Here is a 24013-nt window from a genome sequence, read left to right as displayed (position 1 = left end):
CAGGTAGATTGCCAATTTAAAAAAGTAGTGATAAATGTGTTTTGTTTTAGTTCAAGAAACAATAGCCTATCATTCAGATTAGCACTTAATGAAAGTCATAAAAGTAAAAAGTCATGCATTAACCATTTTTTTTATTATAGTGACTCCTAAACAAATAGCAAGACTTTGAGTTGGAGCACCCTAAAAACCTATATGGCTGTCTTCAGCCATATGTCTGAAAGCTATATACAGTAATAGAGGAGAACATTTTTATTTTTTAATAATGATGGTGTTCTGAAATTCTCCTTAGAAAAAGTCTTTTGAGACTATATATCAATAATTATAGAAAATGAGCATTAAAAACCACTTTTTAAGTAGAAACAAATCTCTTTAGTAAACAGGGAACCATGTACAGTATATGATTATGATGTAGTGTCAGCAAAAGAAAAGGAAGATTGATTTAAGATCTCTGCTGATATCTGTATTTTGTTCGGCGTGAAGCAGAACCAAAATGCCACTTTCTTGTACAAGGAGAGCATCAATGAGAGAAATATCCAAGAGGCCATTAGTAACTCTGGAAGAGGTTTCAGAGTTCCTTTCAACAGAGTGCCTTGTTAAAAGAAAACTATACAAGAAGTGCTGTTTAAAGTTCACCACAAATGATGTAGGGGATACCTTAAACAACCCTATGTGTGGCAGAAAACTAACTGCAGGCATCTCCTTGAAACAAGGAGTCACTGCGAAATCTGGGGTGGCAGCATTATGCTGTGATGGGCAGATTAATGGTGCTAAATACAGGCAGTCTTTGAATCTGTAAAGAGACTTCAAAAGACTAGATCCTGGGCAAAGGTTCACCTTCAAGTGGGACCCAAAAGATACAGCAAGTGAAATAATGGTTTAGATCCAAGAGAAATTCATGTTAGACTGGCCCAGACAAAATCAAAACTTAAATCCAACTGACAATTGGTGATAAGATAGACACTGCTGTTTAAAGAAACTCTAGCCAGTCTGACTCAATTTGAGCTATAGTATAGAGACAAATGGGCGACAATTAAAGTGTGCAAAGCTGGTAAAGACATACCTCAAAATACTTGAAACTACAGGTGGTTCTACAAAGTATTGACTAAGAGGCCTAAAAAATATGAGCCCACAAGTTTAACTTTATTTGAAGAAAATGTTCAACACTATGCATAATTTCTCCTCCACTTAACTATGCACAACCTTGTGCCACATAAAATCCCAATTAAATACATGAAATTCATGGTTGTGACAAAATGTGAAACAGGTCAAAGTGTATGAAACCCATTGCATTATATCTGCTGTGGCCAAAGAAAGAGATATCAAATGGAAATGAGCCCCCTTTATTCAATATTGATTTACATTTTATATAAAAATTACTTACATTTAATACATTTCTTCAAAATACAAGCAGCCAAACAACATACAAATCAAATACAAAATTATAAAATTTATTATATCTATCATGTTCATCTTCAGCAGAAACCTGTTTTATAATAACTCCTAACAACCTCTGTGACTGTGGTAAATCACTTCCTTGTCTATAGCTTTATTTAATCTGTTGAAATATGAGACCTAGAAAAATATGGTATTAATTATTTGTCCTTTTAGTGAACAATACAGGAATCTGACGCCGAACATTCAACATGGGCCTTGTGTGATGGATTTCCATTAAAACTGGGTGAGCAGAGCTCAAAATCTGTGGTCACGGGGGATGACAAGACAACTGTGGAATTACATAGTGTGTAATAAAAAAAATAAAAACCAAAAATTATAGTGTTACAGTCTTCAGTGAGGAAATCCAGCAGATGCAGAGCAAAAAATAATAAAACATCTAAAAAAGTACATGAAACTTCCAGCAGACATAGGAAACAAAACATATGAAACATTTTGCATCTATACATACATTTGGTTAGAAAATATGAAGCCAAATCATCTGGTTTTGCCCTTCAAAAAGCAACCTTATATCAATATTCCTTTTAAATTAGTCAGCTATTGGTACAAATTGTAGCGCTGAATTTTTACATTTGAACTGTGCACAAGAGTGGCTTATGGTGTTAAGTTTTTTTGCTAATCAGATGCTTTACTTCAGTACAGTATACCGAATAGTGCTGTATAACATTAAAATAAAAATGAGTAAGCAAACTGCATATGTAAAATAAAACTCTTGAACACACCGACAAGGACGTTATGCTGATGCTAACAAGTTAAACTCAAGAGCCTCATAGGAAATAGAAAAATCTTGTTTCCACCTTTATATTTTATATTGTACACTGGTAAAAAAAAAAAAGAAGTACAAAGTGTAAAGTTAGGCTATGCGGCGGTTTCACGAATTGTCCCCTCAAGTTTCTTTGGGAGTAGCTCTCTCCTTTCGTCAATACTGATGACTGGTTTCCGACAGTTTTGCCCATCGATATAGATCTTTGCATACACAGGGTTGGAGTAATTCATAGGCTGCATGGAAAAGAAGGAGTTGGTAAGAATATTTCCAAAAATGAAGTTGCAACAGTAAGAATCTTAACATAGCAGCAATAAATAATCTTCCCCGTTTGTTAATCAGGTTGTATGTAGTTGAGGGTACACCTCACATTAAATCTTGTAAAGTTTTTGGCAGTAAGCAGTTCCCTATTTACATTACAAATAAATCTTAGTCAAATCACCAATTACATTCATCTGGACTTATGGTTTGGCCCCCCTTTGGGAAGTCCAATTTGCACTCTCATTCATCTCAGTTTTTAGCACTCCCAGTATTTATTTGGGTCCTATTTGTGTTTCCCATTAAGCTCCTGCTTGGTACTGAAGGAAATGAACACTTTCTGTTCATCAAAGTTTGTTTGGTAAGAACGACTGGCTTCTGCACCTTCAACAAACTGATAGAAAAAAAAGTCAGTTAGTAAAAGGTTGATTCATGCAGCTTCAATAAAAATGTAGATATTTGCCAATGCAAAGAAATAAAAGCATTCATGTCATCAAAAATCTTAATATAAAAAACAAGGTAATGAGCTAATGAATATGGCTGGTTTTGCAGAAAGACACTATGATTTTGTACATTTACATAACAACAACAGATGCTTGCACTCATACCTTTTTAAGATTATATGTATACACCAGATATGCACCAAAAAATCTGACTGTATATGACGGTAGGATCATAAATCGGATCTTTTTCTGATATACAAACCACATCTAAGCCCTGCCATGTCATGCTATCCACAACACTTGTGAGGAAGTTGAAACAGAGGGAAATAAACTCAGAGGGAAAAAACAACAACTTTTTTATTAAAACCTATTTTCAATTTTAATCAGGTTTGTATAATAAAATCACAGGAAGAACAAATGGTCTAAGAAACTTTGAAATTAAACTGTTCATTCAGGCTGCATTTTGGACAGGGGAGTTCAGCAGTATCATGAAGCTGAGCATAGCACAGCAAATATGTTCGGCTGTTTTTATTTTAGCATTTAACCCCTGTCTGTTGTACAACATAATGGATTTGGAAATCTTTGCAGCCAATTGGCAATATTAGCTAAGAATCTACTAAAATAAGAATATCAAAGGAGACTGAGTGTCGGGATCTGGGAGCCTGTCTGTTTTTTGCTTTCTGCTAACCTTATTCGTCCAGCAGAGGGTGTTGAAGGTACAGGAGGAACGTGGACAGGTGTTTTCCATCTTCTGATTGCCGTGTACGCTACTTAAGCCGTGGCTGCCTGCTACTCGTCGCCTGAGTGTTGAGCCTATGTGGAAACTGTAACCTGTGTGTGCGACGATCCTATCATCGTTCTTCTAGCGCTTGGAGCCTTTTGGATTACCTGTCTGGATTCTGCATACACTCCAGGACCGAGCATTCTTCATCTTCTACTGGACCTATGCTACACTACGACAAGGGTACTCCTCCTGCAGACCTGTTCACCCTCCAACGTAACTCCAGCTTCACCCTCCGCTCACTTCCCACGGAGAGTACAAGTGCTGTGAACTCTAAGTTAGTTTCTTAACTCCGTCTCCCCTGGCAGATTCCGTTCTCTCTCTATTAAGAGCATTTATCTTTATTTTTGATTTATATATATATATATATCTATATATATATCTATATATATAGATATATATATATATATATAGATATATATATAGATATATAGATATAGATATATAGATATAGATATATATAGATATATAGATATATATATAGATATATATATATATATATATATATTGCCGTCTTTGTTTCTTACCTGCTCTTTTCCCTGCACAGTTGGAGAGACCAGACTCCTGTCACTTCCTTGTAGGATTTAGGAAATAATAAACTTCTTTTCACCGTGAGATTATCTCTGCTTGTGTTCTTTCTGTAAGTGGGTCAGATCAGTGTCAAAAATGATGTCAGAACACTCAGGCCAAACAGACCCAGCAGAAAGTCTCAGTAGAACTCTGTCTGAACATTCTCACCAGATTAACTCACACGATTCAGCTCTCCGTTCACTTTCTGAACAGATCCAACAGAATAATCAGCAACTGGATCATATTGTCTCTTTACTCCAGCATTCTTTAAATCTTCAGACCTCCGAGTCCTCTGAGGGCGCTGTAGCAGCTTCTACTTCTCAATGTCTTTCACACTCTCGCGAGGTCACTTCCCCTATTCCGGAGACGTTTTCTGGTGACATTGATCACTGTAAGGGGTTTTTGTTGCAATGTACTCTCGTCTTTAACCGTTCTCCTGATAGTTTTCCCCTTGATGATGCTAAGATTTCTTATATACTTGGATTACTTACTGGAAGGGCCTTACGTTGGGCTGAGGCTCGTTTTTCTGACTGTAATCAGTTTGATTGCTCTTTTGATGATTTCTTTCTTGAATTCAGGCTGACTTTCTCCTCTGAGACAGACCAGACTAGCGTCTCTTGCCAGTTATGGGCTTTGAATCAGAGGAACAGACCTGTCTCTGAATTAGCCTTAGAATTTCGTACTCTTGCAGCTGCCTCTGGCTGGAATGATAGTGCCCTTAGAACAGCTTTTTTCCAGTCCCTAGATGAGCCTATGAAGGATGAGTTAGCTTTGATTGATGAACCTAAGACCCTTAATGGGCTAATATTGTTAGCCACACGGATTGACAGTCGTATGCGTGACAGAAGGAGAGCTCGTTCTGAGCGTTTCATGGTTCTTTCTTCACTTCCTGCAGACTCACAATCCAATGCTAGATCTCTCCCTCTAGTAGTCCTGCCTGAACCTGAACCCATGCAGGTAGGCCGCACTCATCTTACCCCTGAGGAGAAACAACGGCGTAGACAGGGGAACCAGTGCTTTTACTGTGGCTCATCCAATCACCTTATTGCAGCTTGTCCAACCTGTCCTACCCGGCCAAAAGACAGGGTCCGCTAGTTTTTTCGGGGGAGCTAACGGACCTGTTTAATGATTTTGAAGCCCCTAGATTTTCCCTACCAGCCACCTTGATTGGTAGTCAGCAGACTAGGAATCTTTTAGCACTTGCTGATTCCGGCTGTGAGCAGAATTTTATCGATAGCAAGTTGGTAGAACGGGCCCAGATTGAGATTGAGCTTCTGGATGCGCCACGATTAGTTTCTGCCTTAGATGGACGGAGGTTGCAGAGAATTACTCACAAGACTATACCTATTGAACTAGTTCTCTCCGGAAATCATAGGGAGATGATTTCTTTTTATGTATTTCCGGGAAGAAGGATGGTTCCCTTCGTCCTTGTATTGATTATCGGGGTTTGAACCAGATTACAGTTAAGAATAGGTACCCACTTCCTTTACTTTCCTCTGCGTTCGAACCAGTTCAGGGATCTACTGTCTTTACCAAGCTTGACCTTAGGAGTGCTTATCATCTAGTTAGAATCCGCCAGGGGGAGGAGTGGAAGACAGCTTTTCAGACTCCTTTGGGTCATTTTGAGTATTTAGTCATGCCTTTTGGACTTTGCAACGCCCCAGCAGTCTTCCAGTCGCTGATTAATGATGTGTTAAGAGATTTTTTGAACATCTTTGTTTTTGTGTACCTCGACGATATTCTGATCTACTCCAGAGACCTTGAAGAACACCATCATCACGTTCGACTAGTCCTTCAACGGCTGCTGGAGAACCGATTATTTATTAAGGCTGAGAAATGTGAGTTTCACCAGTCCTCTGTTACCTTCCTGGGTCTCATCTTAGAGGGTGGACAGGTTCGTTCTGATCCTGATGAGATCAAGGCAGTCCTTGAGTGGCCAATTCCCCAGACAAGAAGACAACTTCAATGCTTCCTGGGGTTTGCTAATTTTTACAGGAGGTTTATACGGAATTACAGCCAGACCGCAGCACCTCTGACTGCTCTGACCTCCACTAAATTAATCTACACCTGGACCCCAGAGGCAGATTCAGCTTTTCAGGCTCTAAAGATGAAGTTTTCCCAAGCACCAATCCTTATCTACCCTGACACTACCAGACAGTTTACCATGGAGGTTGATGGTTCTGATTTAGGGGTTAGAGCAGTTCTGTCCCAGACCTCTGCTTCTGATGGAAAATTACATCCTTGCGCTTTTTTTCCCCGTAGACTAAATGATGCAGAGCGCAATTATGATGTAGGAGACAAGGAACTTTTAGCCATTAAATTGGCTCTGGAGGAGTAGCGTCATTGGCTTGAGGGAACCTGTCTTCCTGTCATTGTGTGGACTGATCATAAGAATCTAGCCTACTTACAATCTGCTAAGCAACTAAATCCCCGCCAGTCCCGCTGGTCCTTATTCTTCTCCCGCTTCAATCTGGCCATTTCCTATCGCCCTGGTTCTAAGAATACTAAACCTGATGCTCTGTCCCGTCAGTTTTCTGCTGATGAAGCTGAACAGAGACCTGTCTCCATTCTGCCTCCTAGTTGGACGGTGGGTTCTTTTAGGTGGGAGATTGAGGACTTTGTTATCCGCGCTCAGCGGGAGGAACCTGATTCAGGAACTGGTCCACAAGACAAGATTTTTGTTCCCACTATTGTCCGTTCTCGTGTCATCCATTGGCACCATTCTGCTAAATGTTCTGCCCATCCTGGTACTAGTAGAACTGTGGCCCTTATTTCTAGAAGGTTCTGGTGGCCTACTGTTCACAAGGACGTGAAGGAGTACGTTCACGCCTGTATTGTCTGCGCTCGAAATAAACGTTGTAACCAACCACCTGCTGGCCGTTTACAGCCCCTAAGCATCCCTGGTCGTCCTTGGTCTCATCTTGCCTTAGACTTTGTTACTGGCCTCCCTACCTCTCAAGGAATGACTACCATTTTGACTATTGTGGACCGATTCTCCAAAGCCTGCCATCTGATCCCACTGAAGAAATTGCCTATTGCGTTTCAGACCGCCCAGCTGTTGATCAAAATGTCTTCCGGCTCCATGGCATTCCTCAGGACATTCTGTTCGATCGAGGTCCTCAGTTCACTTCCCAAGTTTGGAAACAGTTTGCTTTAGCCCTTGGAGCTAAGGTTTCCTTGACTTATGGATTTCATCCCCAGTCCAATGGCCAGGTGGAACGAATGAACCAACAACTCGAATCCACTCTCCGTTGCCTTTCGTCCTCCAATCCTGCTGACTGGTATAAACACTTACCTTGGGTTGAGTATGCAATTAATGCTCACAAGTCCTCTGCTACTGGCTTTTCTCCTTTTGAGGTTTCAATTGGTTATCAGCCACCCATTTTTCCTGCGAACCAAGGTGAGGTTTCTGTCTCTGTTTGACATCATATTCGCCGTTACAGGGCCCTCTGGAACTCCACCGTCTGGGCCCTTCAGTAGACTGCTGAGCTCAATAAACGGTTTGCTGACCGAAAACGCCGGCCGGCTCCTGTTTACCGCCCGGGGCAACGAGTCTGGTTATCCTTCCGAGACATTCCCCTTAAATCTATTTCTAAGAAACTTTCTCCTCGTTTTATTGGACCCTATGTGATTGACTCCATTGTCAGTCCCACTGCTGTTCGTCTTCGGCTGCCTCCTAGTCTTCGCATCCACCCCACTTTTCATGTCTCCCAGGTTAAGCCTGTGTTCACCAGTGCTTTGTACGCTACTTAAGCCGTGGCTGCCTGCTACTCGTCGCCTGAGTGTTGAGACTATGTGGAAACTGTAACGTGTGTGTGCAACGATCCTATCATCGTTCCTCTAGCGCTTGGAGCCTTTTGGATTACCTGTCTGGATTCTGCATACACTCCAGGACCGAGTATTCTTCATCTTCATCTGGACCTATGCTACACTACAACAAGGGTACTCCTCCTGCAGACCTGTTCACCCTCCAACGTAACTCCAGCTTCACCCTCCGCTCACTTCCCACGGAGAGTACGAGTGCTGTGAACTCTACGTTAGTTTCTTAACTCCGTCTCCCCTGGCGGATTCCGTTCTCTCTCTAGTAAGAACATTTATCTTCATTTTTGATTTATATATATATATATATATATATATATATATATATATGTAGATATATGTAGATATATTGCCATCGTTGTTTCTTACCTGCTCTTTTCCCTGCACAGTTGGAGAGACCAGACTCCAGTCACTTCCTTGTAGGATTTAGGAAATAATAAACATCTTTTCACCGTGAGATTATCTCTGCTTGTGTTCTTTCTGTATGTGGGTCAGATCAGTGTCAAAAATGATGTCACTGAGGTTTACATTAACCAATGTTAACCATGCGAATCACGAATAAAACTGCTAATTGATTGTTTTCCATTATAAAAGTAGACTTAAAATGTCAGCTCCATAATTAGTTCAACCTTGTTTAAAAACAATAGCAAAACTCTATTGACAGGCAACTCCTCTCTCACACAGTGTGATGTCGCCTCTGCAGAATAAACCTAATTAGGTAGCAGCAGGTCAAAGCTTTATAAAATCAGTTGGACATTGTCTTCGAAGGTCACAATGGCACTTTTCACACTGTCTGGCAGTACTTTTTGACTTTTATGTCAGTTAGGATGACCAAAATGTTTCATTTGGTAAATAAGAGAATAAGGAGTTAGAATTTCTTCAAATTCAAAAGTATACATACCCTATATTAACTACACTTTTAAATAATTTGTAAAAAGCCTTGCTGGTGATTTAATGTCACATAGCAAATAAAAGGTTGCCTGGTTCTAAGTGAATATATTTGTTTATTTCTTATTTATTGGTAAATAAAAAATTGTAACATTCACCTGTCCAGGGATAACTTCCGTGGGCACAGAATTTATGCCCAAGGTGTGACTGTCACTGGATTTTACACACCAGCCCTGCAAGAAAAAAGATACCATCTTCTTTCATCATTTCAATCATGCAAAGTAAAATTAGTTTGTCACTGTTTTGGTATCATAATGTTCAAAGATCATAATCTGTCAACTGGACTAAAAACGAACAAACCAAAAATCTAAGCAAATAGTTTAGGTCAGCAACTCTTGGTTAATAACAAGGCCTGACAGTCCTCACAACAGCAAATGTCAAAGCTGGCAGCACAAGAATAATGCAATAACATTAGGCTTGAGGCTTCAGCAGATGAGCTGTAAACCAGCATCCGTGAGGTAGTAAGAATTTATTTGATCTACTGAGTGTGGGTGTGAGGTTTAGAGCTATAGACTGAATAAATCACCAACAAAAATAAAACAATCCTCTTGGTACCTTTAAACAAGCGCTAAAAATATCTACAAAACCTCAATAATAGACCCTTAATAAACAGTACATTGTACTTCAAGAAACCTAGCTAAAATGGGTAGTTCATTTTCTGAAGTCTTCCTGCAATTAAATGTAGCAGATTCTCCAACAGTAGTAATTAACAAGTGGGATATAGATTTGCAACAATCAATGCCAATTAAATATGACTTTCTTTAATTCAGAATCTGATAGAGGACAAAAAACACATATGGGGAAACATACAGCAAATGTTTAGAACAGATTGCTAACAATAACTTTACACCACATAATGTATTAATATGCTGCTCAATCAAATTAAATTCTCATTTATGCAACCAGACAGACTCTGTTTGCACTTGAGCTTCTGGGAGATTTGCAGCTGCATGTGTATAAATTCATTTAATCAGCCTTCGAGAATTTTCATTGAAAGGCATTTGACAAAAAGACATAATTTAATTATACAATCTAATGATTATTAGTTTAACAAGATTTGCTCAGATATTGTCACTGTAATAAAGGTTTCAAAATATAACAGAATATGGTTATCTTGTTATATAAAGTGACTTACAAAAATATTCATAACTCCTGAACTTTTTTACATTTGGTACAACCAAAAAATCCAATAAATCTCATGTGCTAGATAGACCAAAACAAAGTAGTCTAGATTTGTTAAGCTGAAGAAAAATTATAATTTTTTGCAAAAAGATATTTATTTATACAATCTAATGATTATTAGTTTAACAAGATTTTCTCAGATATTGTCACTGTAATAAAGGTTTCAAAATATAACAGAATTTGGTTATCTTGTTATATAAAGTGAGTTACAAAAATATTCATATTTCCTGAACTTCTTTACATTTGGTACAACCGAAAAATCCAATGAATCTCATGTGCTAGACCAAAACAAAGTAGTCTAGAATTGTTAAGCTAAAGAAAAATTATAATTTTTTGCAAATAAAAGTTTGAAAAGTCTTGTGTGCATTTGTATTCAGCCCCTGTGGTTTTGATACCTCTAAATAAAATACATGCAGCTAACAGACTTCACAATCATTAGTCGAGTACATCACAAATCTGACCTTTAGGAACAAAAACAATAAGTTGTTAAAAGAAGGCCATAGGAAGGACCATTTGCCGTTTGCAACAAACCATACAGGGCACACAGAAGATGTGTGAAAGAAGGCGTTGTTTTGTAATAAGATCAAAAAGGAACTTTCTGATGCTCATGCAAAATGCTATGTTTGGTACAAAACAAACACTGCATATCACCCCAAAGACACCAACCCCATGGCACAATCTGGTGGTGGCAGCATCATGCTGTGGGGGTGTTTTTCTTCAACGAGGACAGGTAAGCTAATTGATAGGAAGAAGGATGGAGCTAAACACAGGAAAATCCCAGAAGAAAACCGGTTACAACAGGGTTGCCCAAAGTGCAACCCAGGTGTCATTTGTGGTCCTGGGAATGATGTTACGTGGCCAGCTACTGCACTTTAAAAATAGTACAAATTTGGCATGCCAGCACAGGTGGTCGATGCAGATGGACACATTTCATTTTTTTTAGGGGAAGATTTAGCCTTTTTATTGTTGTGATAAAAAGAAATCACAATCAAATTTTTTGGCATTTTTCATTTACATAAAATTTTTATTTCTGTGACATTTAAGCCCATTTATCTGAACAATTTTTGGCCTAGATGACAAAAAGTTTTAGAAGCTGAAAAAGACTTGAGAATGTGGCAGATGTTCACAGTGCAGTAGGGCAGCACCCCATTGCTAATGTGCAACATGGTGTTGGCATCATTGTCCTGTGAAACTAATCAGAGTTGATGCGAAGATTAATTTAGCCAATTACAGGTCAATCCTGGAAGGAAACCTGTTTGATGCTGTAAATAACCTAATATTGTCAAACAAGTTCACCTTCCAACAGGACCTCAACCCTAAACATACAGCCAGGGCTACAATGGAATAGTTTAGATTATATGTTAGGATGGCCCAATCAAAGTCTAGACCTACATCCAATTGAGATTTCATAGCAAACTTATTTTTACAGACAGTCTCCATCCAATCTGACTGAGTTTGAGCTACTTTGTAAACAAGAATGGGTAAAAAACTGGCAGGTTGAATACAAAGGCTCAGCACACTATTTAGGTTTAATTTGTGAAAAATGTTGAAAACCATGTATACTTACTGGGCCAAATTCATAATTATGCTCTATTTTGTGGTCCATTACATAAATACTATACCATAAGTATGCTATCAGTCAAATGTTTGGACACACTTTCATCATTCAATAGATTTTCCTTGCTTTTATGACATAGTGAAGACATCAAAACTATGAAGCAAAAGTATATAGAATTTGGGGCGACTGTGGCTCAGGTGGTAAGAGTTTGTCCTGTAACTGGTGGGTTGATGCTTCAAACTCCCCTCTTTCCGTCTCAGTCTTTGTGCCCTCGGGCAAGAGACTTCACCCACCTTGCCTGCTGGTGGTCAGCGGGCCCGATGTATGGCAGCCTTGCCCCAGGGCACCTGTGGCTACAATGTAGCCACTGTCAGTGTGAATGAATATGTGGATGACTGATTGTGGTGTAAAGCACTATGTAGTGCTATGTAAGTACAGGACATATACAATTTATGTAGAAAACAAAACATTTTTAAATATCTCAAAACATATTTTATGTTTTAGATTCTTGAAAAGGACAACCTTCTGCTTTGATCACTGCTTTGCACACCCTTGGCATTCTCTTGATGAGCTTTATGAGGTAGTCACCCGTAAGGGTTTTCCAACAGTCTTGAAGGAATTACCAGAGGTTGAAAAAACAATTTAAACACCTTAACGCTTTATAACCTATCATAGTACAAGTTCACCAGAGCTAATGTTTTACATTTGGACATGCTGTAAAGCCAATTTTTTGGAGCATTTCAATTTGCTAAACATTAATACAACCCTTATATCCCAAATTGAAATAATTTGTATATAAGTCCATATTAACTAAATAAATTGCTCAAAAGTACAATAAACCACCAGAAAAATGAAAATCGTTTTTTAACACATATTTTCCTAAATACAGAAATATTATAGCTGTATCCCTCAAACATTGTACTGAAAAAAGTTGCACAAAACCCTGTTAAACCACAGAAAATTTATTTATAGCGTGTCCATAACTTCATATTTGAAATACATAATTTTGTATAACTTGGACAAAAGCGGAAATATTGTGAACAATTTGAGAAAAGATAATATGTATATCAAAATAAACTAGTTACAGTAGTGCAATCAAATCTATAAGTGTGCCAGATACCTATGAGCATACATACAAAGGTTGGACAATGAAACTGAAACACCTGGTTTTAGACCACAATAATTTATTATTATGGTGTAGGGCCTCCTTTTGCAGCCAATACAGCGTCAATTCGTCTTGGGAATGACATATACAAGTCCTGCACAGTGGTCAGAGGGATTTTAAGCCATTCTTCTTGCAGGATAGTGGCCAGGTCACTACGTGATACTGGTGGAGGAAAACGTTTCCTGACTCGCTCCCCCAAAACACCCCAAAGTGGCTCAATAATATTTAGATCTGGTGACTGTGCAGGCCATGGGAGATGTTCAACTTCACTTTCATGTTCATCAAACCAATCTTTCACCAGTCTTGCTGTGTGTATTGGTGCATTGTCATCCTGATACACGGCACCGCCTTCAGGATACAATGTTTGAACCATTGGATGCACATGGTCCTCAAGAATGGTTCGGTAGTCCTTGGCAGTGACGCGCCCATCTAGCACAAGTATTGGGCCAAGGGAGTGCCAAGATATGGCACCCCAAACCATCACTGATCCACCTCCATGCTTCACTCTGGGCATGCAACAGTCTGGGTGGTACTTTTCTCTGGGGCTTCTCGACACCGTAACTCTCCCGGATGTGGGGAAACAGTAAAGGTGGACTCATCAGAGAACAATACATGTTTCACATTGTCCACAGCCCAAGATTTGCGCTCCTTGCACCATTGAAACCAACGTTTGGCATTGGCATGAGTGACCAAAGGTTTGGCTATAGCAGCCCGGCCGTGTATATTGACCCTGTGGAGCTCCCGACGGACAGTTCTGGTGGAAACAGGAGAGTTGAGGTGCACATTAAATTCTGCCGTGATTTGGGCAGCCGTGGTTTTATGTTTTTTGGATACAATCTGGGTTAGCACCCAAACATCCCTTTCAGACAGCTTCCTCTTGCGTCCACAGTTAATCCTGTTGGATGTGGTTCGTCCTTCTTGGTAGTATGCTGACATTACCCTGGATACCGTGGCTCTTGATACATCACAAAGACTTGCTGTCTTGGTCACAGATGCGCCAGCAAGACGTGCACCAACAATTTGTCCTCTTTTGAACTCTGGTATGTCACCCATAATGTTGTGTGCATTTCAATATTTTGAGCAAAACTGTGCTCTTACCCTGCTAATTGAACCTTCACACTCTGCTCTTACTGGTGCAATGTGCAATCAATGAAGACTGGCTACCAGGCTGGTCCAATTTAGCCATGAAACCTCCCACACTAAAATGACAGGTGTTTCAGTTTCATTGTCCAACCCCTGTATTTGTTTATAAGACCATCTTCAAACAATAAAAAGTCCAATAAAAAATATATATATATTTGTTTTTACTGTGTTGAAACCTCACAACTGATGGACACAAATTCAAATTATATTTTTTATAAAGACACAAAAAAGCTGAATGCAAAAAGATAATGTGAATTTTAGAATAAACTATTTACAATATTGCAATCACAGGCACAAACATTAGGCCTTGTGACAGTTCTTGTCCACAATTACTAGCTTGCCAGTAGAACGACTGCTGCAGCTCCTGTTTCCTGAAGGCTTACTCCTTCCTTTCCCTCTCCACCTGCCTCTCTCCAGAGCACCGCTCAGAGTAGCAGGAGGTCTGTTCTTCCTCCTCCTCATGATCAACACTGCACACAGAAAAAGTTACACTGCAATAGATTGGTCAATAACGTGCATAATATAATAATGATGCGTAAAACAGTGAAATTCTTTCAATTGTATATTTTCCTTAGTTTTCTCTTACTCAGAAAAAAGGAATATTTCATAAACATATACATACATGTTAGGGGAAGGATCGATCCTGTCAATAAAATCAGCTTCATCTCCACTGTCGGCTGAATCCAGACCAGATGAGTGTGCAGAATCCCACCTTTATCCAATGCTGTCATAAGCTCCAAATCTGTGACCGAGGTAAAATACTGTTTGGCGCGTCCTACTTTTTCCGGCTCCAAAAATATGCGCGCGGGTATGTGAATGTGTGTTGAGTGTCTGGTGTGTGTGTGTGTTTGTAAAAGAGCAATAAATACTAAAAGACGACAGGAGACGAAAGCGGAAGTGCAACAAAATGTACCACTGAAAAACTACAACTCCTGGCAAAAAAAGACTTTGGAAATGACATCACTTCCGGCTGTTGTCGGCATAGGTGTGCAAGAAAACCACGTGATAGTTTATCCTCCAGTCTCATCAAGCGTGTTCCGATGCAGGAAGCACACAGCGATCTAGATTATAATGTTTCTTTTTTGCACTTTTTACTGGATTTCTGCAAATGTTTCTGGAGAATAAAAAACATGCTCTGGGACACACTGTGAGTAGAACATTTAAGTTGAACTCTGGTTTCATTTGCAAAATAAAGTATTGCTCTATCTTATTTGGTTGCAAATCTACAGGCCTTTAAAAATAGATATGCAAATGGGAGTGCCGGCGCTCCCGCCGGTCACAAAGGTCTAATGAAAAGGTGTGTCCAAACCTTTGACTGGTAGTGTACATTGAAGAGTGTGGTTATTATGTGATAACATCTGAAAACGTTCAAAGAGAGTACATACTTTTAGCAGCATAGCAGATTGTTTAAAAGTTTGAATATCAAATGAAAGCCATTGTGTTAAAAAATACACCTGGATTACGGCAATTTCTTCAAGCCCACCTTGTGAGGGTCCAGTGTGAAGTTGGGTCGTAGCAGACTGCCTGCATCAGCATGGTTGTCATGGTCCACCTCATACATGTTGTATGACGGGTTACCAATCTCCACATTTATTCCTCCATTTGTTATGGGCTGCCTCTGCACGCGTTTTCCCCTGAGGAGTGTGTGCGTGTAAGAAAGAGAATGAGTCATTAACATGAACCACAACATCCAGGTCAACTCTACTCCCTGTGCTGCACTTCTCCACACAAGACATCACAGCGGCCGCTTAGAGAATATTATCTTGGCTGGGTAGTTAAATTTAAATAGACAAGCAAACTTTTCAGCAAAAAAGATGAGACTTTCATTCATCTTCAAAGCTGCACATTGTTTGATACCATCATCATCTGCCACTTAGAAACTAACCTTTTAATTTTACTCCTTTTATTTGTTTTATCTGCGTACCTTTGCCTGCGTCTACAGATGTAAACACCTGCCACCACCATCACAATCAGGATAACCAGCAGGACCAGAGGCACAATGATGGCAATGCTTCCTGGAGGACAAACAAAGGAGAGATGTTGGGAAGTGTTAGAAATAAAAATGAGATGAGATTAATTCAGACATTGACCACAAAGGTCACCTTGGATTTTTTTTTTTCCTTTTTAATTTTCAGCAGATCGCTTTGTTCCATTTACCAAGCATCTGTTCAGCCAAAAAGCATGTTCAAAAATGTGTATTAAAAACTCACAAAACATCCAACAAGTTAAATTACTAAATGTATCTAAAGTTTACTTCATGAATTAGAAGATAAGCCAATAATATCCAACAGGCTTATTTAATTTTAATGAAGCAGACATGCTCATTGAAGGCTTTTAGATCCAAACAATGCCAACTGGTTATGTAGCTGTAGTTACTTTTTTCTCTGAGCTAGGCTGTCAATCAAGCTGACTGTGGTATGATGGGAGCTTAACGGCTTAGTTTTCAGTATCACAAAGACTAAGTCACCATAGTAACATAGACATAATCGCAAAACAATGTGCTTTTAGGGAAATCTTTTCAGCTTTTGATCTAACATAATGCTGAAGAAAATAATTTTAATCTTAATTCTATCACAATAAAAAGTCAACCCATTTGACCTAAAGTTAGCTGGTGTTATTCACCTTAAGAAATTTACAGAATATGTTTAGAAACCTGGATTTCATTTTCATTTTCATCTGAATTTACCAATAAGTCATGTAAACAATTGCTATTAGTTTTATGATTTTTATTTTATGATTGTATATTTAATAAACAAGTCTTGTTTTTTTCTTGCCTGTGGCACAGTGTCTCAGCTAGGTTCCAAAGCTTCCTTTTATAACCTAAGCAGCATATATTTGCATGGTTTTTGGTCTCTTATTTGTATACCTTGCATTTATTATTTATATTTATACATCATTATATATGGATGTCATCAATAAAGTCTTTTGGATATTGACATTTATTTGTTATTTTTTGTATTCATAATTTGTGTAATTTCTTAAAAATAATATGTTGAGTTATCCCTGCAAAATCTGAATAAACTGTTTTTATCAGTACAATGACAATACATAGTATTTTCTGCTTTTCTGGAATGTTCCTTTCTTGTTTTATTAATAGCTAGGTTTTTGCCTGTAATTAAATTTCAGTTCTTCACTTCACTTTTAAGAATTAGGGGAGTTAATTTTGTTTTCTAATTTCAATTTAAATATTTAATTTGGTCACCGGAAGAAAACTTAAATGGAAAACTGAAAAGTCCACAGGAGGAACCTGTGGGTTGACAATAAAAGATTTATAAGATAATAACATCAAAGGTAATTAGAGCTAATTATCTCTGAGTTAAGGTTTAGGTTCTGCCAAACCAGCAAGCAAAATCCACCCATGCTTTACATCATACGGTTCAAGTCAGAGGTGTACATAAACTCATCATAGGCATTAATGGTGTATAAGTTATAGGCTTCTAATGATTTCTTTGAACCACACAACTATCAACTGCAATGACAAGAAATGGGTGAAGAAGTTTAAATTTATTGTGTATATCCTTTATTGTAAAAATTTACATACTGGCTAAAATATGTATACACAACCACTAATATTTTGGTTGCAAGTCCCCTATGTCTCAGAGAAACTATAAATTTGTTGTACCTATCAAAAAGCTCCTGGCATAATTCTGGCTGGATTTTTGCCTCATTTCTCACCAAAAATACTGGAGCTTATTTAAATGATTTGGTGTTGGCACAGACTCATCCTTTAAGAATAGTTAACACGTTTTCATAAGTGCTGAGGTCAGGCAATTGCAAAAGCTTCATGCTGATTTTGGAATGGATAAATAAATAAGAGATCTCAATGCAAAGTTTTTGGATTATTCTGAAAAGCTTGGCCCATTGCAACACAACAACCAATGTGAATGAGCCTTACCATTTCTGCTAAACAAATTGGCCAAACAGCCAGCATAATTTGCCACAATTTGCTGCTAAATATAATAATTATACAGTCACAGTGCAACTTCCTAAAGGACATTTAGTCAAATAGTATACACATTTCAACCAATGTGTACAATTCTGACTGTATACATTCACAAAAACATTTACCTGGTACACCATATTCTTGCATTTAAAATTCTAATTCATGTTTAATGTATATTCATCCAACCCTGGAAAAAGAACAGTTCAAATAAATCAACAAATACCCCAACTTATTATGACCTTTATGTCCATAATGAGTGCATGAACAGTTCTGACCGGAACTGCCCACAGGTCACATTGTGCTGTTTGAGAGGCGTATATGAATGCCAAAATGCAAGGATGAATAAAAGCATAAAGATTTTAAATATAAATAAAATATATAAACACAGGCTTTATTATTCTTATTTTAATTGTCAATAATAGTTGACATCTTCAGTTCTTACCTCCAGTTGTGTTGTCTGATCTGCTGCTTTTGGGGGCGGGCCTTTCACACTGTGTTCCTGCCCAATTGGCTGAACATCTGACGGAAGTTAAAACAGAATTTGAATAAAATATCTTTACCTTTTTTTTTCCTAGTTGGCAAAGTGCTGAGGAAACACCTCAACAAAATGCACTACAGTATGATGTGACGGTGGCTCACATATGCAACACATTATGACTCAGTCTTGCAGTAAAGTGCTTTGATCCAACAAAATAACAACACACCACCTGGAGAGAGAATATGCACTATGTACATCCATATAATGTCCACAAACAGTGTGTGTTAATTTACTAATGCTGAATATTTAGTTAATAAAAAGATATACATAAAAAATGACGGAAGGACAACAAATCTTCATCTCATTTGTGTTCCAATGGAATCCAATGGGTGTAATGTATGACCCTCGTTACAAAAGGTGATATTTAATTTCACACTACAGTCACAGATGGGCCCGTAAAGCATGAGTGATCTGGTGGGCGTGGCTGGTTGATGAAATTATTCTAAATTACATGCACTCTCAGACTCAGAACAGCAGGCTATCAAAAATAAGAATGTAGCCCCATAGATGCGGAAAATGAATCATGCCTTTGTAGGACAAAATGTCAGTGCAACATGAATTGTAATGGGACGTTGGAGGCAGGGAAGAGTTTGATCTCCTTTCCAAAGTGTATACCAGGATAATGAAGTTCCTAAAATAAAGTAAACAAACCTAAACCCTTTTTAAAAATTTACATCAATCATGAACAGGTTGCAAATACACACACTGATGCTCACATCATACATACATGTTTTTTTTTTTCCCCTGGGTTCACTTGTGCACAGTGAGGACTGCATGGGATGGGTAAATGGGTGGCAGTAAAGGGGCTCACAAAGATGCTGAGTCATGCAGCAACTGACCATGTAATAAGTGCTGAGTTAGTTAATAACTGTTCAAGATGTAACTAATATCATCAGAGCTCTAAGTATAAGAGATAAGGTTAATCTGTGTCTACCGGTGGCTCACCGTAATCATAAGAACTCATCTTATTAAAGGAGAGGCTGTGGGTTATAAACAGAGTTACTACGCAGGTTATAGATTTGATTTAAACATTTTCTAGGTCCAATCTGAAAGAATAGTACTTTTCCAGATAAAATTTCTCATCCATCCATCCATCCATCTATCCATCCATCCATCCGTTCGTTTAACTGTACTTAGACTCTGGAAATCTTGGTCTGGAAATAGATGTAATTTTGACATTAAAGATCTGTAAGAATCCTGTATTCACAATATTACACAATATCGGCAACCACAACCCTATAACGCACTGTAACACCTTATCTTCAAAATTCTACATTTTAACTGTTAAAACTATTTTTGGGTGTTAGTATGCTACAGTAATGGAAGACCTCCTTAACTGCGAAAAAAAAAAAAACTTCACTTTTCTTCCAAAGAACACAGTGATCACAGTGGTCTTCATCATGAGGATTTCTGAATGTCTTTCTTTTTTTTTCTTTTCACACATTTTTTTTTCCAAACAAATCCAGATTCAAGACTCTGACAAGCATCATGTGGACAAGTTTTCATTTCATTTTGCTACTTTCATCTAAAAATAATTATGCCAAAGGATTTTTGAAAAACAAGATACTTGTATACAAATAAATAAATAAATATTCAACTAACAAGGTAAACTTAGTATCAATTACTAACTATCCTCTTAAACTTTAATATAAAAAGCCAGTTATTTTTATTTATTATATTTATCTATCTAGCACTTATTACTTGACATTTTGCCACAAGAAGTTACCAGATTTATATACTGGGCTGAAGCTGAAATGATGCTATATGGAGTGGAGGAGGGTGAGTATATACAAAGGGGGTGAGTGGGCTCTGAACAAAGCTGGAGAGGTGAGAGGGACCTACTTGCAGCGAGGTTTGTTAAGAGCTGTTAATGTACACATCCCCTCATTCTGACAGAAGTAATCGCAGGGGTTGGCCAGCTCATCACAACGTTGGTTCTTGAACCCTGAAGTACAGCTGCAAAACATTGTGTTGGGAGTGATGAAAGGGCCCAGAGAATGTATGTTGTTGAACACTTGGCTGCTTGACGAATGGAGATTGACTCGCTAAATCCTTTAAGCTCCTTTAGTTGTCAGACGGAGTGATACAGTGTTTTGTTTTCAGAGAGCAAATTAGGAAAATAAATCATGTGATAACACAAATCTGCCTCTGTAGAAGAAAGAAGTGTCTCCCCTAAAAAATACGTTTTTTGAAAGTATGTTTAGGCCACCTTCCAGTATTGAGATATACCAAAATTTAAAACATTACAGTTTCAAACCTGCTAAAAGTTTCCATCCTACTGTTCCTTTCCTTTAAAGTAAATGTCAGAGGAAGGGCCGGATGAACAATGTTTTGTCTTGTTGAATGGTTATTTTAAGCAACACATTGCTCCTCCTCTATCACCTGTTGCTGCGCACTGACAATCAGCTGGCTGAAAAAACACAAATTTTTCCTTTTATAAAAAAGGACAAAGAAAAATAACCTTGGTGATATCAGGTTGTTCTGCTTGCAGTGTTACACCATATATTTCTTCTGTGTATATAAGTCTAGGCATCAAAATTGAAATAAATAATTACCACTATAGATAACATTATAACTGGAATAATCAATACTCTGTTATTAAGCAGCTGTAGAAACTAATTTTGGTTTTCTGCATTAAATGACCGCTGTCAGATTATGTTGTACATTTTGTTTTACATTTATGCAGAAATGTTGTGATGTATACCTGTCATGATGCTTACATTTTTGCAAAACAAATGATTAAACAGCTGCTAAATTGAGCAAGAGGCTTTTTACACTGAATATCATACATTTTTGCTGTTCTGCATGTTATAGCGCTGTGCTGTGCTAGTCTATGCCCCATTCAGAGAACGTTGGTTATTCCGGCATGTTCTACTGCATTTCATTAAATAAAAAAGTTTTCAACAGAAGAAGTGGTATGATGAGGATATTTTTGTGGTTTTGAAACCGTAAATGTTTACAACCTTGATATATCCTGTTACCCGTAAGCGGCCCTTGCTTGCCTTGATACCATGAAACAATGTTACATATCATCAAGTTTACCATGCCATTAGAATCTCATACCTGTCCATTCCTAGTGGAGCCTAAAAAGTGGCTCCAATAAGAAACTTTAAAATAAATATTTGTTATCAGTATGTTTACACATTTAAAATTGGAACATTTTAAAATTCTGTTGTACATTATTATTAGTGAAGAAATTACACATATATTGACAAAAAAGTCAATTTAGTAAAGGTTGTTTGAAGCCTGGTTTCTTTGCACTTTCAACCCTGTTTCCACCCTAAAAATAAAAAAAAAGAATGTAATAATATTAGTCTTTTATCTTTGCACCATTTTAAAATCACTGTAGAAATAAAACTGCTATGCATAATAATTTATATTTTCCCACAACAGAGATGATGTGTTTTTTTTAATTTACAGTAAAGATGTACAAACCTTTTGAAAAATGGAAGGCTCTTTATCTGAATAAATTTGGTTTTCATAGTTTGTTTTGCTACCCTTTTATTCACTACCTGAAATATTAAGATAGGAAGAAATATATTATGTTAATCTTAAAGTGAAATAAAAACTCTCTTCTGGTTTTTCATTCCTGGGATTTTCAATTAGTAGAATTGTTAGATTTGAAAAAGGAACAATATTAATAAAAACTTTGACTTTGCTCCCCCAGTGGGCCCACCACCTGCAGGGGGAACCGTGAGGGACCGGTGCAAAGAGGATTGGGTGGCGGACGAAGGTGGAGACCTCAGCGGCCCGATCCCCGGATGCTTAGGCTGGCTCTAGGGACGTGGAATGTCACCTCGCTGGGGGGGAAGGAGCCTGAGCTTGTGCGGGAGGTCGAGAGATATCGACTAGAAATAGTGGGGCTCGCCTCCACGCACAGCGTGGGCTCTGGAACCCATCTCCTTGAGAGGGGTTGGACTCTCTTCTACTCTGGAATGGCCCACAGGGAGAGGCGGCGGGCTGGTGTGGGTTTGCTTGTTGCCCCCCAGCTCAGCCGTCTCGTGTTGGGGTTTACCCCAGTGGATGAGAGGGTTGTATCCCTGCGCCTTTCGGGTTGGGGAGAGGTCTCTGACTATCATTTCAGCCTACGGGCCGAGTGGTAGTGCAGAGTACCCGGCCTTCTTGGCGTCCCTGTCGGGGGTGCTGGATAGTGCCCCTCCCGGGGACTCCATTATTCTGCTGGGGGACTTCAACGCCCATGTGGGGAACGACAGTGACACCTGGAGAGGCGTGATCGGGAGGAATGGCCTCCCCGATCTGAATCCGAGTGGTGTTTTGTTATTGGACTTCTGTGCTAGTCATGGATTGTCCATAACGAACACCATGTTCAAACATAAGGGTGTCCATCAGTGCACTTGGCACCAGGACACCCTAGGCAGGAGGTCGATGATCAACTTTATTGTCATATCATCAGACCTTCGGCCGCATGTTTTGGACACTCGGGTGAAGAGAGGGGCTGAGCTGTCCACTGATCATCACCTGGTGGTGAGTTGGATCCGCTGGAGGAGGAGAAAGCCGGACAGACTCGGCAGGCCCAAGCGCATAGTGACGGTCTGCTAGGAACGCCTGGCGGAGCCCTCGGCCAGGGATGTATTCAACTCACACCTCCGGGAGAGCTTCGACCAGATCCCGGGGGATGTTGGAGACATAGAGTCCGAGTGGACCATGTTCTCTGCATCTATTGTCGATGCTGCTGCCCATAGCTGCGGCCGTAAGGTCTGCGGTGCCTGTCGTGGCGGCAATCCCAGAACCCGGTGGTGGACACCGGCAGTAAGGGATGCTGTTAAGCTGAAGAAGGAGTCCTATCGGCTGTGGTTGGCTTGTGGGACTCCTGAGGCGGCTGACGGGTACCGTAAGGCCAAGCGTGCTGCGGCCCGGGCTGTGGCAGAGGCAAAAACTCGGGCCTGGGAAGAGTTCGGTGAGGCCATGGAGAAGGACTACCGGTTGGCCTCGAAGCGATTCTGGCAAACCGTCCGGCGCCTCGGGAGGAGGAAGCAGTGCTTTGCCAAGACTGTTTATAGTGGGGGCAGGAGACTGCTGACCTCGACTGAGGACATTATCGGGCGGTGGAAGGAGTACTTCGAGGATCTCCTCAATCCTGCCATCACGCATTCCGTGGTGGAAACAGAGGCTGGGGCCTCGGGGTTGGACTCTTTCATCACCCAGGCTGAAGTCACCGAGGTGGTTAAAAAGCTCCGCGGTGGCAAGGCTTCGGGGGTGGATGAGATCCGCCCTGAGTACCTCAAGTGTCTGGATGTTGTAGGGCTGTCATGGTTGACACGCCTCTTCAACATTGCGTGGCAGTCGGGGACAGTGCCTCTGGACTGGCAGACTGGGGTGGTGGTCCCCCTTTATAAGAAGGGGGACCAGAGGGTGTGTTCCAACTACAGGGGGATCACACTCCTCAGCCTCCCTGGTAAGGCCTACGCCAGGGTATTGGAGAGGAGAGT

The 24013-nt window shown here is 39.4% G+C and overlaps 1 protein-coding gene across 1 annotated transcript in view; it reads right to left on the bottom strand.

Annotated features, from left to right (window-relative positions):
- Positions 1-1324: 1324 nt before the first annotated feature.
- lrp1bb (low density lipoprotein receptor-related protein 1Bb) overlaps positions 1325-24013 on the bottom strand; it is a 471544-nt gene continuing 448855 nt past the window's right edge. Inside the window, exons 87-91 of the mRNA XM_047370155.1 lie at positions 18468-18544; positions 16007-16097; positions 15566-15716; positions 9133-9207; positions 1325-2451 (exon numbers count right to left, since the gene is read on the bottom strand). Coding sequence (XP_047226111.1) covers positions 2311-2451; positions 9133-9207; positions 15566-15716; positions 16007-16097; positions 18468-18544 — 535 coding nt within the window. The 3' untranslated portion in view covers positions 1325-2310. The remainder of the gene's footprint in view (positions 2452-9132; positions 9208-15565; positions 15717-16006; positions 16098-18467; positions 18545-24013) is intronic.

This window comes from Girardinichthys multiradiatus, chromosome 7, assembly GCF_021462225.1.
Source record: "Girardinichthys multiradiatus isolate DD_20200921_A chromosome 7, DD_fGirMul_XY1, whole genome shotgun sequence".
Taxonomy (NCBI): domain Eukaryota; kingdom Metazoa; phylum Chordata; class Actinopteri; order Cyprinodontiformes; family Goodeidae; genus Girardinichthys; species Girardinichthys multiradiatus.
Note: the sequence above shows the minus strand (reverse complement) of the source record. Positions and strands in the feature narration are given on the sequence as shown.